Source organism: Ctenocephalides felis, unplaced genomic scaffold, assembly GCF_003426905.1.
Source record: "Ctenocephalides felis isolate EL2017-DRISC unplaced genomic scaffold, ASM342690v1 CF-g0.4_SCAFFOLD_01492, whole genome shotgun sequence".
Taxonomy (NCBI): domain Eukaryota; kingdom Metazoa; phylum Arthropoda; class Insecta; order Siphonaptera; family Pulicidae; genus Ctenocephalides; species Ctenocephalides felis.
This window is the reverse complement of record NW_020537646.1, coordinates 46,997,588-47,017,802: the sequence shown is the minus strand read 5'-3', so window position 1 is coordinate 47,017,802 and position 20,215 is coordinate 46,997,588. Positions and strand designations below refer to the sequence as shown.

Below are 20,215 nucleotides of genomic sequence, written 5' to 3'. Positions count from 1 at the left end.
TTAGACATTATTATAAAGACATGATTTAGGCATTATTATAAAGACAAGACCCATCAAATAAAATTGCAGGAAAAAAACGACTTTAACTTTTCGAGTCTTGTAAATTGAAGGAAATATTACATTATTGCAATATATTACAATATATTGCATTATTTCAGCATTGTATTATTTAAACTGATTGTATAATAAACATTTTACGCCTTTTATTTTTCTTTTAATCACAAAATTACATTTATTATATAATAACATGTAATTAATAGATAAATAATAGTTACACATAATCAATATACAATATATAAATATATATTTATCATTATTTCAGCCTTGTATTACATTGTTTGCAAAACATTTTTTTCTAGTAAGCATTAAATTTTGATAAAATAACAATTTATTGACTTATAATTTTTCTTTTTGCTAAAAAACATAACAATTTTCCAACTATTCACAGTACTCCGAATTGAATTTTTATAACTATAAGGTTATGATACTTACTTTATTCTTCTAACCGCAGCGATCCACTTTTCCCATTGATTTTCTTTCCACTTAGCTGTAGAAAATGTATAGAATTTGCAGTCACTTTTTCTGCTAGTATTTCTACAACCCACTATACAACAGCTTTGGTGGCTTATTTTTAATTATCTTATTTAAATTTGAAATAAACCAATATGTTATGTGTTTTTGTTTAAAATTTCTGTTATAGTAGCTTACTTTAATGCTCAAAGTAGCCACAACGAACGCTTCGGTCGATTTGACTTCCCCTTCCATGCCTTCGCACATAGCCAATAAGGTCTATGCACCTGACTCTTTCTGTCACTTAGGCAAACACGGCGGCTTATCTGTCTCTCTGGGCGTAAATCGTTTGCCGCTAATAACGATGGCCCACGGAGTTTTCCGAACGCATCTGGCACGGCGATCGGCATCGCGTTGCGTTCCGACCAAACCGTCGATGATCTTCGCACAGCGTTCGTACGCGCTCTTCCGAGCCTGACCGAGCGCTCGCGGGCGTACGCGATCTGCGCCTACGACGAAGGGATGAACCGTCTCGTCGGCGCTCTACCTGCTTCCTCAGGTCAGAAATCTCTGCTCGCATATTCCGCAAGTCCGACGCGATGTTGCCGTAAAAATCATCCGCGTGCGACGATGTGCTTGCAAACGCCATTGTTGTTGCACCCGATGCTGTCTCCAATTCCATAATTCTGTCGGCGGCTTTCGCATTCAAATCTATGTCACTGTTTTCCCCTACAGATATTAACGCTTGCACAAGCATAGGCAAGCGCGACGACCACATTAAGTTTAGCATTTCTTTTGAAACAGCTAAACCCGCTAATGAGCGTAGGTGCCGTAAAAATTGTGATGGGGTTCTATCACCCATTTCCTGACCTTCCAACAATTGGCGTAGCTTTGTTTCATCGAAAATGCCATACCGTTTCAACAATTCCTTTTTCAACACACTATATGGATTATCTTTAGGGGGTTTCAGAATTATATTGCGAACTTCCGACGCATACCGCGGGTCCAACTTACTAACGACCGTATGAAATTTTGAACTTTCATTCTTCACATTAGCGTGTGCAAACACACTTTCCGCTAAAGCAAACCACAATTCTGGGTCCTGCTCGTAAAAATGTGGCAAATTTACGTTATCGCGGGGCACTACTACTGGCGTACTCATGTTTTCCACTGCACTTAACTTTTTCGCACAAGAATTCATTTGAAATTAACACACACACACTAAATCACGTCGGGGTCACCGCTTTGGTATATTACCAATGAAATGCGTATGCTAATTTATAATAATAGTTTATTAACAGTTTATGTACAGAGATATCTTATTGCGACAACTGCTCGGGACCGACTGCCTGTTCTCTCATCCGTACGCACTATCCGGCACGACCCTTAACATAGCGACGTTGCCATACGCCTACACCAATATTAAAAATTATTCAGGTTTTTGGGGCTGTATACGATACGTACAAATGTAGAAGTGTGTAGAAGTAATACAAGGGGTTAATTTTAATATTATACATGTGCTGCCATCTATTTTTAAAATTTTGTATTTCAATGGAGGTAACGTCAAATCGCCAGACATAGCGATCTATTTCTACTTGTTTATCTATGTTTTACAACTTCAATACAATGACTCTGACCGCACGCGGTTTTTCCTGTCAAATTAGTTTTATGAGATTAGTTTTATGTTTATATATGTTGATTGCTCTCTGTAAGCTTATTCTGTATTCGATATAATTTAACATCTGTTTTAGACATTTATAAACGATTTTTAAATCTCTAAAATGACAGCTTTACTAAAAAAAAGAGCTTCGGCTTTATATTCGCAAACTGTACAGGTATTTATTTAAAAGTGTTAAATCCATCTGATTTATTTTATTTAAATTGTATAAAAATAATGACTAACAAAATTTACTACGAAGTATAATAAATAATATGTTCTTCAATCTTAAGTCTGCAATTTTTTCCCAGGAATCAGCAAAATCGTCTCCTCATAAAATTAAAGTAATAAGAAAATCTGTATCTAATAGCAGTTCTGGAGCAGTTTATATAAATCTTTTAAAACAAAGCAAAAGTAGCAATGAATCATTGCAATTACTTTTACGGGTTTCAGACAGTTTACAAATTGACGAGTCAGATATTCCTGATATTTTACTCAAATTGAGAGAACAATATCTAAAAGAGAACGAATCAGCAGTTAGAGTTAAAATTGTATCATTGATAGGTGACATAGGATCTCAAGCAGTTACATGTATAAAGGTTTTAATTGATGAGACGATAAATTTACTACAGAGAGAAACATCAAGTAAAGTAACAGCTCAAGGACTTACAACATTATTGAGGTACTTTTTATTTGAGATGATTATTATTGAATAATATTGCATGCTGCTTAAAAGTACTTATTGATGTATGTTAGTTGTTATAAACCTTTAATGTATACCTATCTCCGTTTTCACAGAAGATATGTTTCATAAAAAACTGGGTAATTAAAAATAAAACTATTTTAAATATTGCATTTTTTTAATAAATAAAAATAAAAATTGGTTTGTAAAGATATAACCTTTTTTTACTCTCTAGTTTTTATTTTCATCTTTGTTGAACAATAATTTTTTTTATAATTTACAGATTTTGTAAAAAATCATTCTACTTGCCCACTTTAAATAAATTTATGCTATCAATTATGTCAAAATACTAATTAAAACAAAGTTTAAAAACAATGATGCTCTTTATTTTGGTATTTCAAACATACTAGCTTATACACATATAAAATTTAGTTTTGATCATAAAACAGTGAGTTCCAGTCTTATATACATATTTCCATCATAGCATAAACTACTAAGAACTTGCAACTGTAACATGTTGAAGTTTGATACTAAACGCTCTGTGTCTACTATGTCTATGTATATATGTTTCTCTTTTGTTTTGTGTGAAACAAGTGATTGTTAATAATATTTGTAATGCATGTGATTAGTTAAAGAATATATAATCAGTCAGTCTGTTTTTATCCTTCTGCATGAACAGTTATATTATTATTCACATAAACTTTTAACATAAATTCTACAGGTTATGGGCCCAGATCCCATGTTTTTAAAGTTTATTGAATAAGAGTTTAGTGCTTTTTTAATCATTATGTCGTCGGGATACTTAGTAAATGTACCGAAGTTAAAAGGGCGTGAAACATATGACGATTGGGCGTTTGCAGCAGAAAATTTTCTAATCTTAGAAGATTTAGCAGAATGCATTGTAGAGCCAAAGCACGGGGCAGCACGGGAAATTGATGTGATCAAGGATAAAAAGGCGAGAGCAAAATTGATATTAACATTAGATACAAGTTTATATGTACATGTAAAAGAAACAAAAACCTCAGCCCAGCTATAGTGATTCAGGTTTCACTCGAAGAATTAATCTCTTAAGGACATTAATTTCTACTAGATTAATTAATTGTGAATCAATGAGCTCATATGTCAATCAAATAATAGAAACAGGGCAGAGATTGAGGGGAGCGGGATTTAATATTGATGATGAGTAGGTAGGCTCTTTGCTCTTGGCAGGATTGCCAGAAAAGTTTTCGACGATGATTATGGCGATTGAGCATTCCGGTATAGCCATTACAACGGACGCAATAAAAACGAAGCTGCTGGATATAGGAAACGATGTTGCGGTTAATAATGATGAGAGCGCCTTTGTAGCAAAACAAAATGGCAGGTACAAGCAGTGCCAAGATTTAAACTCGAATAATTTTGATACTAAAAAGGAAATTAGATGTTTTAAATGCAAACGACTTGGCCATTATAAAAATAAATGTCGTTTCAATACTGTGAATAATGAGCCTGATGAAAATGCATTTAACATAGTTTTTTCAACTGGTACATACAATAAAACAGATTGATATATTGATTCGGAAGCCAATATTCATCTTGTGAATGACAATAACAGTTTAAGAGAATACAACAAGAAACCTGATGTGCAGGAAGTAAGGACAGCTATCAATATCCAAATGAAAGTAGTGTCTTGTGGCAGCGTTTCTCTTAGGACAGAGGTTTATGGTCAAGTTTATGATGTTGAAGTACAGGATGCTCATTATGTACCACAATTGTCAGCTAATTTATTATCTGCTAGCGCTCTTACCGGAAAGGGTAACAGGGTTGTATTCAATGATAATAAATGCAAAATTTATAACAAAAATAACACTTTGGTTGCAGTGGCGGTACTTACAGGTGGAGTATATAAACTCATAACAAATAATATTAATTGTTTGTTAGTTACAGATCCTAAGTCAGGAAATATATGACATAGACGGTCAGGACATATAAATAAAACAGATTTGTGTAAATCGAGTAAAGGCTTAGTGAAAGGACTCACCATATCCGAGAAGGCAACATCAGACATAAATAATTGTATAGTTTGTTGTAAAGGAAAGCAAACTAGATTGCCATTCAAACACAAAGGATCAAGAGCAGTAAAAATTCTAGAAAATATTGAAGATGTGCCTAGCAAGAACCCAATAGAACCAGTAGTGAACAGTGTTTCAGTCGGGTTTAATGAAATGCAGCCTGTAATGGAAGAAAAGAATCAAAATGCTGGCAATGATCATGAACAAAATGTCATAAAAACACGAAAGTCTAAAAGAAAAAGAAAGAAGAAAATGTTTGACGATCATGTCACATATGCGTGTAACAATTTTCAGAGGCCGAGTGCATGGCAACGACAGGTGCTTCCAAAGAAGCGATATACTTAAAAAGTTTGTTAATGGAATTAACGGATATAGATGAGAGTGTATGTTTTTAAATTTAAGAACGATTCAGAGAATTTAGTAGGATATACAGATGCAGACTGGGCAAGTGACAATGTTGATAGAAAATCATACACAGGCTTCTGTTTCAAATTCTCCAATAGTATTATATCTTGGGAAAGCTCTAAACAGAAAACTGTAGCATTGTCAAGTACAGGAGTCGAGTATATGGCAACATCAGATGCTTCCAGCGATATACTTAAAAAATTTGTTAATGGAATTAATGGATGTAGATGAGAATGTACGTATTTACAATGATAACAAGTCAGCACAAAAACTCTCATACAATCCAGTTTTTCACAAAAGATCAAAACACATTGATGTGAGACATCATTTCATCAGTTTCTAAAGCTGTCAGGTATGAGTACACAAGTTGTTTAGTATAGTGGGGGTGTTGAAGTTTGATACTAAACGTTCTGTGTCTACTATGTCTATGTATATATGTTTCTCTTTTGTTTTGTGTCAAACAAGTGATTGTTAATAATATTTGTAATGCATGTGATTAGTTAAAGAATATATAATCAGTCAGTCTGTTTTTATCCTTCTGCATGAACGGTTATATTATTATTCACATAAACTTTTAACATAAATTCTACATAACATACATTTTTTATTGTTGTATTTTGACAGTAAAACAATGAAAATGTTATTGAAGAAATAAGCAAATTAAAGTTCAGTGTTTATAATTACTTGTCAACACAAGTTAGAAAATTTGGTTAAAAAAAATATTTTCAAAAACCTTGTAAGATTGAAAATATGTAAAATGAGTACTGTGTAAAATGGGGTATAGGTATAATATCAATAAATCAGTAGTAATAAAAATTTAAAAGACAAATAGTGTAACCTGAGAAAGACCACTGATTATTTAGTTTTGTGTGACTATCAGTCAAGTGATTTCTTTGTAATTGGCAGAAAAGAGTAAAAAATTTTATCAACAAAAATCTTGAATCGATTTTAAAAATTAACTAGTGGGGTGCATGGCATCATGTCTTAAGGCAAATTGCTGAAACTTTCTTTACAGTAATTAAACATTCGAGAAATGAAAATAATCAATAATTGTTTTAAATAATTTTAAATAGTTTATTATATATTTTAAATACATACTGTAAATTTATAAGTGCTTATTAAATTGGGCGACGACCGTATTCTACAATTTATGAGTCTGAAATTACAAGATGTTTGTTAATTTTTTTTTTTTTTTAATTTGAATTTTTTGATTTTAACTTTTTTTCAAAATTTTGAAATTTTTTTGACCCGCACCGTTTACACAAGCAAAAGGTTTTATGAATCAATCTAATCGGATGATCCGTTCTTTCAAAAACTGCATGACTGATTTTACACCCTTTGCGCTCTATTCCTCCGAAACGTTCCATACCTTCGAAACGTGCCTTTTGCAAAAACGTTTCGCGATCGAGTACGAACTGAATGTTTTTTCAATCATACAAATCTGTTATTCCGTCTGTCGAAAATGTCGAGGACATTCTTTATGCCTTAAGGCAAATTGCTGGAATTTCAAATGTTTTCAAATAGATTATTATAAATACTATAACTTATATGTGTTTACAGAAAAGTAAATAAACAAAACTTCAATTAATAATCGAATTTAAAATTAAGGACATTGTCTAATATTTTTAAGAATTAAGTATATAAACTGAATTGCAAAGTAAAAATTATTTATTTGAAGTATATAAGCAAGCTTTAGAACTTTAGCTATAATTAACTTCCCGTGCAAGTTATAGTAATCGCAAAAAAATCGAAAATGAAAATTTTTATATATCTTTACGTTTTCAAAGTTTCTGAATATTTTAGCATACCTTAGAAAAAATGGATGTATGTGTGAGTGTGTGTATGTGTGTGCGGATACAAATTTTCGTCGACGATTTCGGGAACACCGATGAACCGATTTAAATAATTCAAAAAACATTCGATTCGTATTGATAAGGAGACGTGCTGATTAGTTTTTGGCAAAGGCAGGTCTAGCTGTTCCCAAGATACGGGGCAAAAAGTGCCAAAAATGGTAACTCGGTTTTTAAGAGAACGGAGCGTCTGATTTTAATAATTCAAAATAACATTTTACTTGTATTAACAAGATGAAGAATTGATCAAATTTTCATGAAGGCAGGTCTAGCTGTTTCGGAGATCTAACAAAAAAAGTAAAAAAAATGCCATTTGGCGGTCAAAAATGAACATTAGGCATATGCACATCAAATTATCAGATATTTTATAGAGATTTTAACAATAAGTATAAATTTTGTTTACATTCCTATGGGTTTCGTACCAATGTTTATCCGTTAGACGGCGACGCGGCGCTTACGCGCTTTGACGTTTCGACGTTTCGTGTTCTATGCGAAGCAATGCGATTGCTTTGAAAAAAAGTTCAAAATTTCCAAAATATGTCAAAATAAAGAAGACATTTTTTCTCAAAAAAAAAGTAATTTTTTGTCGAAAATATAGTTTCTCAAAAATCTAATTTTTTCGAAGTAATTTTTTTTCAAAAATGTTAATCGTTTTTAAAAAAATAATAATATTTGTATGGGAAGTTCCAGCAATTTGCCTTAAGGCACGATGCCATGCGCCCCACTAGTTAAATTTAAAATACGAATTATTTTCGATATACAAAAAAAAATTATTTGGAAAAAAATATTGAAAAAAACCCTTTTTCCAAAAGCAATTGTTTCGTCAAAACAAGCTGAAAGTGTTTTGAATCATTCAAATGGGATGATTTTTAGCTCGGTATCTCCGAAACGGGTGGACCTGCTTTTGTTTTTTTGGATCATTCAAATCGGATGATCAGTTCTCTCAAAAACTCGATTTCTATTTTCTGCATTCTTTGCCCCGTATCTTCGAAACTGCTGGACCTGCTTTTGCCAAAAACTAATCAGCACATCTCCCTTATAATAGGAATCAAATGTTTTGTGAACAATTCAAATCGGTTGATCCGTGCGCCTGAAAACGTTGACGAAAAATTGTATCCATATATACATACACGCGCATCAATTTTTTTGAGGTATGCAAAATGTTCAAAAAACTTCAAAACGTGAAGAAATGTAAAAATTTTCAATTTTGTTTTTTGGACGATTACAATATCTTACCCTACGGGAAGTTAATAAAATATGATCGTGTTAATAAAATATTAAATCGTGCGAGCCACCCGACTGATGGACTAGTACGACGCCTGACTATATCGTTCGACTTATATGACTTAAGTCACTTAACCGAATCAATCGACTTCAAACGACTGATTTTGAAAGATGATGGGAAATGAACAATTTGGTGCGATAATACTTATAATCCCATAAAAAATTTAATTCTAACACTGCAACATCTCGGCATCTGCTCCGTTTTTAGATCTGCTCCAATGTGGTGTTTTGAGCAGTTTTGCACGGAAAGTTATATAAGTTACCCAACTAAATTTAAAATAATCAAAAGCGATTTTGATTTAGATTATTTAATTACCGGAGCGGATACAGTGTCGCAGTTACATACTAATAAGCAAAATTTACTAAATATTTTTAATCAAGCATTCTACGTTAAAATTATTAATAATAACTTAGATTGCTCAGTGCAATTTTTAGCGTCAAAATTAAATATTACATTACCACGATTGTTACAATGCGCGAATTAATTATTTATTATACAAATTTATTAATGAAGTTAAAAATAATTTTGAAACTTCGATTAATCGCGAAATGCTTTGTAGCAATTTCAAACTAATATTGGCATGGAATAATACTGCCAATTTAATTTTGTTATCGGGAGATTTAATTAATAGAAATTTGTTTGATACGTCGTGGTTAAAAACTGCTGGCAAACTTACTCTTGACGTTGTCAACCTTTTGGAAATCAAATATGAAATTGAATAAGCAACAATAACAGTAATAGAGCAAACCACAAATATTATATTTAGTATATATTCATCGTTTACAAAATGAATTAGAGTCATCAAAAACTTCGCTCGTTTATTTAAATATTGCACAGGCAAGGAAAAACGTACGCAGGGTGAATTAACTATCAACATTTATGAGGCTCGTTCAAGAATAGTTATATTAGCAGGAACCATAATTTTTAAAATCGAAATATAATATATATTAAAAATGTTACTTATAGAACCTAAATCAAAATTAATGTTGTATAACAAGGGCGAGCAACCTTTTTAACCCACGGGCCAATTTAAATTTTAAAACTTCATGGCGGGCCGCACGTAATTTATGTATATACTAGCTGATCCGTCAAACGGTTTGCCACAGAAAATATTTTTAAAAAATCATTAGTATAAAAAATGGCTGATAAATGTATAATAAATGAAAGGGTCAGCTAACACAAATTACATTGATAATTTGCCCAACGAAACGCTAAAATACTAACATCCATATTTGATTTATGTTAACTCTGAAAAAAAATCCAATTTTCTTTTAAAAACAGTTTCATCTTCTGATTTTAATATTCAATTTCTAATTTTTTTTGCTAAAATTGTTCCTTTTGCAAGGCATTCAAAAACTATGTACCTACTTCTTATGCACATCGAGAAATATTTGTACAATAGGATAAACCTGCAAATCAGTTTTATCGGAGGTAACCATTTCGTTGCCAATATCTAAGAATTGTTTTTAAAATGTTGCAGCAGATAGAGCGGATAAATTTACGCTTTTCTATATGTTCAGAAAAATCTTAATCGAATTTCAAATAAAAACGTTCACAAAAAGAACGATAATTGTTAATTGATCAATTATCGAGCTAAAATGACTTGTATAAGAAGATAGTGAAAATTGGAGTTGTATGTAGTTTTCTATTCCGCATTAAAAAAATTAAAATAAAGAACAACGTTTACAAAAATGGTTACGGTTGTACAACCCATAAAATAATAAATTGCTTTTTCTTTTTGAATAAAATTGAAGATTTTTCATAAACTCAAAAGTCTGAACTAATATTAAGTCAAAAAGATTTTTTGATTGAGCACGGGAATAATGTAATTGCAACAAAATTACAAAATTGCAACAAGAACAGAATAAATATACAAAGTTGAAAATAGTATATATATATATATTATATAATTACGAGTGTATATTATAAGTGTAAATAAATAATAATATAAAGTGAAAACACAATAGTTAAACAGAAAAACTAATTTACTTGAAAACTTTAATGAGAAATTTGGCACTGCTTTTTTATATAAGCTGATCAGTATCAACCATTTTTTTTAAATATTGTTCTTTATTTTAATTTTTTTAATGCGGAAAGTGGCAACGTGTATGCAGCTTTGATATGTTTCACTCAATTTTGATCGGTGGATCGGTAGATGGATCGAAATTAACACAGATCAAAAAAAAAGTTGTCTGGATTGGGTGTGTGACATATGTTTTCTAATGTACCTTCTGCCGCTGAAGATAAATCTATAGTCAAAATTGAGACGCAAAATATTTAAAAACTGGCACAATCTTCAATCTATACATTTTTCTAGATGAATTAATTATTTTCCATCGACTGTTCTTTTGTGGACCTGTGTAATTGCCCGCACACATACGTGAATCCGAAAAAATAAATTATCATAATTTTCTTTGCGTTTTTTCTCAAAGGAAAAATTTCTCAGAGCTGACATGAGTTTTATAAAAAAAATTCGATGTTAAATGAACAAATACATTTTTTAAATCTGCATTATTTTGCATGCTGATCACTTTCTGTGATGGTTTTCATAAAGTGTACCTACATCGATGTTAAATGGCAAAGAAAACACCTGACTTGCTAGCTTATTTCCTTTTTCTAAATATCGAAAGTGAAACGCAAGATTCTGCAGAAGATATTATTCTTCATTACCAAAATGACGAAAGTACTACAATTATCGCCATATACATCTCTAAATTGTTCACGAATTCTTTAAATTTACGATGATTTAACTCTCGCGACTTTATAAAACATACTTATTTAATTATTTCAAATATGGAAATGCGTTACTGCTATGTTCTCGGACATGTCCTCAATTTTTCTTGCAATATTATTAAACTAATATTCAAATTAATATTTATTTTATCGGGAAATACTATTTCTGCGAACAACAGTTTTTACCAGTATTTGACTTACAACAAAATTAGCCTTTACAGCAGTATTTGTTAAAATATCTAGTAAAATAATCTGTAGTTGTAGTTGAAAAACGCCGCAGAAAAAAATCCGGCGGGCCGCATGCGGCCCGCGGGGCGCGTGTTGCTCATCCTTGTTGTATAAAAAGGTTGCACGAAGCTGTTTAACAAGTTCGTGGTCAATTTTTCCACCTTTCTGTTGATGGAAGGCTTACCGAAAAACCGCGTGAAGTTGCTATTATCGTTCTCGAATTGGGAGGAGGACTTCTAAAGACCGATTATTTTGAGAAATCGTGGTGGAAAGGCTTTATAAAAATCGAAGCATTCGTATCACTATTTTTATACACCCAGGCCTCGCTATACGGCCGCTCTTTATACGGCCTTTCGCTATAACGGCCCTCTTTAATTAAGGTACGTTTTCGATATACGGCCTAAAATGTTTCGCTATAACGGCTTTTTTTCTCTATGTCGATATATTGCGCAATCTCGGTTTTGAAGATTTAAACGAATCTGATGTGCTGGATCTACTTGCAACTTGATAGGGAACCCCTTTCATATGAGGAACTCATTCAGTTGCAAGCAGAGCCGGCAATTGATGAAGATACAGAACCTGTTGTATCCAAACAGCTAACATCAAAAATCATGTCGAGCGCTTTTTCATATTTTGAACAAGGTATAAACATCTTCCTTGAAAACGATCCTGATATCGAACGTAGCGCTTATGTGTATCGAGGAATTAACTCAGCCATTAACTGTTATAAATCACTAAAGGAAAAAATAGACAAGAAGGCAAAACAAACAAGACAAATTTTTCAACCCACCAGCGCAAAATGATGGTGACAGTGATCTGTAGGCAGTAGTAGGCGTCGGCGGTGTCGGCGACCGCCGACGGCCTCGCGCCTGGGGGGGCCTCGCAGGAGGCCCCGGAAAAATTTTAATTATTTAAAACTTAGTTAATTTTCATACGGATGTGCGAGTAAAGAAGGTGATTAGTGGCATAGATAAACAAGTATAAAGAAAGAAATGTATAAAGAAACAAGTATAAAGAAAGAAAGTATAAAGAAGGTGATTAGTGGCTTACAGGCACTATCATTTTACTCTCTTATCTTTTATGGACATTATCTAATATCGTCTGTCAACACTATAGATTTTTAAATCAAAACAATTTCGCGGGAGCTAATTCTCTGGTTGTTTATATTTGAGTATTTCTTATGTGAGCACAATGTAAATTGTAAATCATCGTTCTTTTTGGGAATACATACGAGTGGGAATCTTAACGTATCGAAACAGTAATTAAATAGGTATTCGAGGAATAAAAGTAATCAATGATCAATATAAATTGATCAATGAGAAATAACAATGAGATAATAACAAAAACTGTTAATTTGAAAAGAATCATTGTTTCACACCGTCAACACAAGCAATATATTTTTTTAATCATTCTATTGGGATGATCAGTTCTTTCAAATAAAATTGATAACCTTTTAAACTTTTTTGTATCTCCGAAACCGCTGAGCCTGCCTTTGACAATTTATCAACACGAATCGAATGTTTCTTAAATCCTTTAAATTGGTTGATCCGCTCTGATGTTGTCGACAAAAAATTATAGACTCTTAAAAAAATGTCATTTTGACATTTCTGAACCAATTTTGAAAATTCAAAAACTGATCGAAAGTTTTCAGTTGGCATCGTGCTGAATAGTTTTTCGTCAAGATCGACCGCACAGTTTCTTCGCAATTTATTGTAACAATCTTTTTTTCAAAAAAAACTTAGAGATAAAAATTATAGTCCCATCTAACATAAATTTTATGGAACTACGATAAATGATTAATTATAACAAGTCAATAAATTTTAGAATAATGGGACGAGCTTTTAGACCATGTGTACCTACTATGTGATGTGCGGATTTGTGCACTCAAATTAGTGTGATTATAGATTTTTTAAATCTAATTAATCACTTGCAGATTGCAAAATTTTGTCTAATTAGTTATTAAGCCAGTGATTTCCAACCATTTTTCATTCATAATGATCGAAAAAACATAAAATTTGCTAATCAAATGGCAAAAAAGAAACTTCTTCGGGATAATTATTTAATTTTAGTGCTTTTCTAATAGCTGGAAAACAAACCATTTTTGCCCAAGAGTTTGTTTATTTTAACTTGTATAATTTTTGTTTATTTCAATTGGTCTATTTATCTGATTAAAATTAAATCTCATATACAGTTATAGTAATCGCAAAAAATCGAAAACAAAAATGTTTATATATCTTTAAAGATTTCTGTACATTTTGGCAAATTTTCGTCGACGATTTCTCGCACATGGATCAACCAATTTGAAAAATTCAGAAAACATTTGACATGTATTGAAGTTAAGAAGACGTGCCGATTAGTTTTTGGCAAAGGCAGGATAACCCGTTTTGAAGATACGGGGCAAATGTGCCAAACTGATTACATTTTTAGGAAGGCAGGTCTAGCGGTTTTGGAAATCCAGTAAAAAAGCACAACAAAACCCATTTGGCATATGCACATCAAATTATCAGATATTTTATAAAGATTTTAATTAATAGTGAAGTTAAGTTAGACTGCAACGCGGCGTTTACGCGCTTCGATATTTCGTCTCTAAGCCGCTAACGCAACGTGATTGCTTTGAAAAAAAGTTCAAAATTTTCAACAAAATATTTCGAATTAAAAAAAGTCAATTTCTTTCACTTTACAATTTTTTTTAAAGCTTTTCAAAAATTTAAATTACGGCACGAAAAGTTTCAGCAATTTGCCTTTAGGCACGATGCCATGCACCACTAGTCAACTTGCAACTGTTAAAAAAGGGGGGCCTCGCAAACGAATTTCGCCGACGCCCACAAATGGTCTAGCGCCGCCACTGTCTGTAGGTTTTAGTTGTTTCATTTTTATTTGAAAATTATGTAATGTTTTTGAAGTTTTTTATTTTATGTAAAATTTATGTTCTTGTTAGATATGTTTATAATTTAAACAAAATAAAAAAATAAAATGCATTTTGGATGAAACCATATTATATATTTATTAAATTTGGAACCGATCCCATTGAATTTGTATGAATACGTATTAGAATAATTGATTCATTATACGGCTTTTCGCTTTACGGCCAAGTTTTGCGGAACGTATCTAGGCCGTAAAGCGAGGCCCCAGTGTATTTTAGTACGCGAACTGTTCTGTTAAAAGTTCTATCAAGTTTTATGTTAGAAAGTTTTAGCTATGCTCAGACGACTTATTATGCGTCAGAAAAACCTACTAGCATTAATTCAGACAACGGCACAAATTTTGTTGAAGCGTCGTTGACAATTAACACGTTGCCGCACACTTTTAATTTGACGATCGTGCTTAGAAACACACTATTTTCTCATAAGTAAAATTTTTAACTACTAGCTGACCCGGCAAGCGCTGTTTTGCTAAGTAAGGCGTATTCTAAACAATTTCTAGAGAATCAAAGAAATAAATACTTTAAGTGTATAAGGATGTGTTGTTTTAATGCTATATACAATGAGGTATTATAAAAACAATAAACCCCATTAGTTTGTCTATATTTTCTCTTTCTATAGAAAAGTCTTTTTTGGTCTTTCGACTTATTGATTACGTTGCAAGTTTTTCAGATTCTTTTTGGATTCTGGATTTTGTGTATAATTGTAAATAATACTACTGAACTTATATAAAATTTTCAAATGTCTGCGAGGAGAGATAGAAAATGAAATAAGTATTGTCATGGATTCCCTTTTATTTGTCATGGACCCCTTTTCATTTATTACTATTCTCCTTAATTCATGCTCTATTTTTTTGTTATGGTTTGTACATTCGCGGTCTCTCTACAACCTTACTCTAACATCGCGATCCTGTAAGAAACTCACTATGCTATAGTTACTAATAATGAAAAGGCGTTTGTTCGTTATTTAATTAACTAACCTATATTTACACATAATAATTGCTTATTCTAAAACATTACTTATTCTAACATGCAACTTATATCTACACTTATCTGTAACCCACGGCGCAACCAGTGTCCAATACCTATCCATACATCGGGCCCGATTTGCATTAATCACTTAACCATCACCTTTAGGAATTTTCACTAATTCTACTTTCTGTTGGGGGACAGCCTCCGAAACGCTGTCCCCCCATAACGTCCTCTAGGCTCACATTAAAAACCTCTTTCTAGACTGCCTCGAGCCTTCGGACACACTCCTCATCAGGGACATCGTTTACACGCATATAGGGAGAGGGGTAGTTATGGGGCCCTCCCCCACACATTCGTAACAGCATTTCCTCTTTGACCTGCTTTTTGAAAAGTTTCAAGTAACATTCGATGAATTAAAGTAAATTTAATGAAAAGTATATATGTAAAGCAGGGCGGGGCACAAAGGTCCAATTTGAATCTGAGCAAATATAAACTATATCATAAAAATCAAACCAATTATATCACAACAAATAACACATTTCAAACGAACAATTATCTGACTAAGTTCAGTAAAACTGCCAGCTCCTTCATCGTTGTAGAAATGCGATTTTTTGCCGTCTTTCAAAAATTTGTTATCTAGACCTTTTTACCTTATAGGCGAGGTAACTTGAAACGGACAGGTGGCAAAAAGATTTAAAGCCTTATTATAGTTTTAAAGGTATTTTACAAAATAATTACATTTTTAATTAATGCTAAAAAACTACCAACGATAAATTCTGGGAAATTATAACTGAGATAATGTTATTCGACAAAATGTCCATTTGGTCGATACGAAATTTAGGTTCTGAATTTGAATAACATAAATAAAAAATAATATAACCTAAAAAATGTTTTATAAATACCAATAAGTATATAATTATACAAATGAGATCTTTTAGAGTACCGTGTTCGAAAAAAGTATGATTTGCAAAAAGATAGTGTTACAACGCCAAAAAATGCATTTTCATATTAACATTTCAAAAAAGTTGATATTTTGAGTTTCTAGTAACACTTGCGATCCGTTTAATAACGTTTTTGTATATAAATATAACTACGAACAAAACTACTTACTACAATTTAATCATAATTAAATAATATTCACGTAAACATCTTATTAAACGTAATTGAACATCATCTGTCAAAAACGTTTGACATTTCACGTATTAACCACCGTCCATTGTTTTACTCAAATTACGCTTCTACAAAAAATTTCAAATTAAAAATGTAAAGTTTCTACGCGATTTTGAAATATTATCTCACCTTTCCGACCTTCTCTGGATTGGCACGAATTTTTCAAGACTAAGACTGGACAAATCGGTTTAGTCGTTTTCCTCGCCGCATCCCCCTTTATAATTATTTTATTAATTTATCCTTACTATAGAACCATTTACCATTTCCAAAGAAATTGACAAAGTTTATTGCTATCATCTGTATTAAACGTATTATAGAAATTTTAGTAATTTTATATTTGTATTAGTATATTGTGAACTCCCCCTTCCAGGCAGTTTTTATCATTTTTATATTATGCTTTTAAGTTTATAAATTTAGAATTCAGTAAGTTGTGAGACTAAGCAAATCTTGAGAAATTTACATCGCACAAGTTACTCAACCATTTAATAAAATAAATGTTTCTATTTTTTTTTCACTCTTCTAAGTGTACACAAGTATTTAAAAGTGCAGTAATTAATTTTTCTATGAAGTGATAATGGTGAAGGCACATTAAGGTGTATTCGACGCCTTAACACAGCTTTTAAATCTTTTGAACGGAATTAGGATGTTCTGAAAGAACGAATGAAAAATTGCAAAAAAAAATAATATTGCTTCAGTACATTTTTTTGAAAACTTTATAAGTTTTTGAAGTATTTTGAATAAAATTAATTCGTGATAAATTAAAAATAAAAGTAAAAGCAAAGCATATATCACATGTATAATATAATTCTTTATAATTTTGCATACAAACACATTTTGATAAAAGTTTAGTGATACTAGTGGTGTTGTCGAGCCCGGAACGCGCCGGAACGTCGTGCCGGCAAATCAGTTTTGGGCCGGAACACGTTCCGGCAAAAAAGAAATGAAAAAAATTGCTACATACAGAAAATGATTGATGAGTGAATTTTATAATTTATATTTCAACTAATTTTTATTAAATGTTCCTATTATTGTAATAAACATACATATATATGCACAAAATGGGTTTTGTAATGATTTTTGTTTCTTTCCTTTTCGAACGCAACTGGAACAAACATGAAAACCGGTTTTTGAACAAATTTTTCAATATTAGCATTCCGGTAAAAAAAATTTTAGCACAACACCACTGGTGATACCTACACATAAATGATGTATTTAAAAAATATGAAATATAAATGCTTATAAATTATTCATACTTTTAATTTTTTTATACTTTGCGATGAATTAATTCAAAAATTTCTAGGCTCGGAGAATTATGTGAAAAGATTCCACTACATTGTATAAGTAGCATTGAATTGGCCAATGATATTTTAAATGGAAGGAGTAATTTAGTGAGCAAGCATAATTCAATTGTTCAAAAAAATGCATTGAAATTACTTTCAATTTTGTTACCGGTATCTGAGGCAGCAGAAGTTATGAAGCTTTTTGCAAGTTTTGCATATTCACAAGTAATATTTTTTATCAATAGCTTTGGTGAATATTTTGGTGTATTTTATTTTTTCTTCAGGATGCAAGAGTTCGATCAGCTGCAATAAATTCTATGTTAAAGTTACATTCTCGCGGAGCTATATTGGATCCAAAGTTATTTTTTATTGCAACTGAAGCATTAAAGGATGATTATGAATGTGTCAGAAAGGAAGCTCTTAACATAATAGCTGAGTTGGGAAACACACACCCCGAGCAGTAAAACTATTCAGTATATTAAATCTTTATTTTTATAAACCATAAACTATTTATGCTTAATTTATTTGCAGCATGATATTGGTGCCTGAAACAGATTCTGAATTGAGATTAATTGATGCAGCGTTTGGTCATGTTTGCAGTGCGGTTTGCGATTTAATTGTACGGTGAGAATATAATTTAAAATTAAAATTAAATCTGGATTCTTGATTGAAAATTAACATGAAATCAATTTTATTTATTTTAAAGGATTCGTGTACAAGCTGCGGGTTTGCTAGGAACAATGATAAAGGTTGGACCTACCTTTTTGATTCAAACTTTAGATAAAAAATTAATGAGTAATATGCGTGTAAGTATTAGTACTATAATTTAAGTTTTTAAATTATCAACTAATTGTTTCTAAGCTTTTAAACCAAAAGCCATCACTTTCTTCAAAAAAAAATATTTTAAAAATTTTTGAAGGGGACATTTCATATCCTTGAACGTCGAATAAATTAATAATTAATTTTTCAACACTTTTTTTATTTTTGCAGTAAATTTTTGTTTTTAATGCTGCATGGCATCGTGCCTTAAGGCAAATTGCTGGAACATCCTGTACCGAAATATAAAATTTTTGAAAAGGTTTTTTCATTCATTTTTTAATATGCATTTTTAGCAATTAATATTAAACAATGATAGTGTATTTATAATAATCTATTTGAAAGCATTTAATATTTATAATATCGAACATTTTGATACGGTAGGGGAAGTTCCAGCAATTTGCCTTAAGGCACGATGCCATACACAACTAGTTAATACTAAGTTTATCTAAAAAAATAAAAGTCGATTACGCAAAGCGTCTTTGTGAGACTTTTGACTCGTGATAAAGAACCTTCGCGTCATAAAAATTGAACGTATAGTTGTTTAGATTTAAATATTCTGTGATCATTGCTTTTGATTTTTGTGTTGAGTTATTGTCGTGTTGTTTTAAACGTTTAATAAGGTTTTGTCCTGTTTGTTGCATAATAATCGTAGATTTGCGTTATAAAAAAGGATCAGGTTGGGGTTAATTATTTTGTTTTTTTTAAATAGTGAGGGTGTTGTTTGTGATGAATTTTATTAGATGTGGGGGGATAGGAGTTATACATGAGGGTTTTGAAAATTAAATCTTTAAATAAATAATTTAATTAAAAATTAAATCTTTAAATAAATAATTTTAACTTTGCAATTCAGTTTATATAATTGTTATAAATATTATACAATGTTCTTCATTTTAAATTCGATTGATTAAGTTTTGTTTATTAAGTTATTTGTAAAGATCTGTTCACACGACGCTTGTTTCATTGCTTTTTTGATCGGCTGGCTGGCATGCTGATTATCAAGTAGTCAAAATGACGAGTTTTCGATCTCTATTGGTTTTCAGCAAGCAAGATTTTGATTCTTGACACGACTCGTATGATTCGGGCCTTTTTCATAGGTCTATGATCCGTCCACAAAAATAGCGCACGTTCTAACATCAATATCTCGCTTGCTGAAAACCAATAGAGATCGAAAACTCGTCATTTTGACTACTTGATAATCATCATGCTTGATTTTTACGTATGATTTGTTTTAGCTTGTTTGGTTTTTGAGTGTGATTTGTTTTGAATTGATAGATTTTTGAGTGAAATTTGTTTTAGTTTGCTTGATTATCAAGTATTATAAATGACCAAACATGACCAAATAGCGCCTCCCTATTGGTTCGAACGAACAAATCTCTCTAACAGCATGCAAGCCAGCAGACCAAAAAAGCAAAGAAACAAGGCTCGTGTGATTAGGGCTTCGATCGTGCGCTATTTTTCAACTTCTTGTAGGGTAGTTACAGTAATGGGCCGAAAATCGAAAATGTTTTTTTTGCATTTCTTGACGTTTTGAAGGTTTCTAAACATTTTGGCACACTCCAGAAAAAATGGATGTGTGTGTGTTTGTGTTTTGTGTTTTCGCATTTTTAACTTCCCGTAGGGTAAGTTATAGTAATCGCAAAAAAATCGAAAATG

At 31.6% G+C, this 20,215-nt stretch overlaps 2 protein-coding genes across 2 annotated transcripts in view; one reads left to right on the top strand and one right to left on the bottom strand.

Moving 5' to 3' along the window:
- Window positions 1-865: 865 nt before the first annotated feature.
- On the bottom strand, window positions 866-1,672 carry LOC113371308. The gene has a single exon (XM_026611942.1). It carries the CDS (start codon window positions 1,670-1,672, stop codon window positions 866-868), a length of 807 nt encoding a protein of 268 aa, XP_026467727.1.
- Window positions 1,673-2,211: 539 nt separating this feature from the next.
- Window positions 2,212-20,215, top strand: part of LOC113369765 (integrator complex subunit 4-like) — an 80,375-nt gene continuing 62,371 nt past the window's right edge. The window contains exons 1-6 of the mRNA XM_026610337.1: window positions 2,212-2,345; window positions 2,479-2,849; window positions 17,764-17,968; window positions 18,028-18,203; window positions 18,275-18,367; window positions 18,450-18,549. Coding sequence (XP_026466122.1) covers window positions 2,292-2,345; window positions 2,479-2,849; window positions 17,764-17,968; window positions 18,028-18,203; window positions 18,275-18,367; window positions 18,450-18,549 — 999 coding nt within the window. The 5' untranslated portion in view covers window positions 2,212-2,291. The remainder of the gene's footprint in view (window positions 2,346-2,478; window positions 2,850-17,763; window positions 17,969-18,027; window positions 18,204-18,274; window positions 18,368-18,449; window positions 18,550-20,215) is intronic.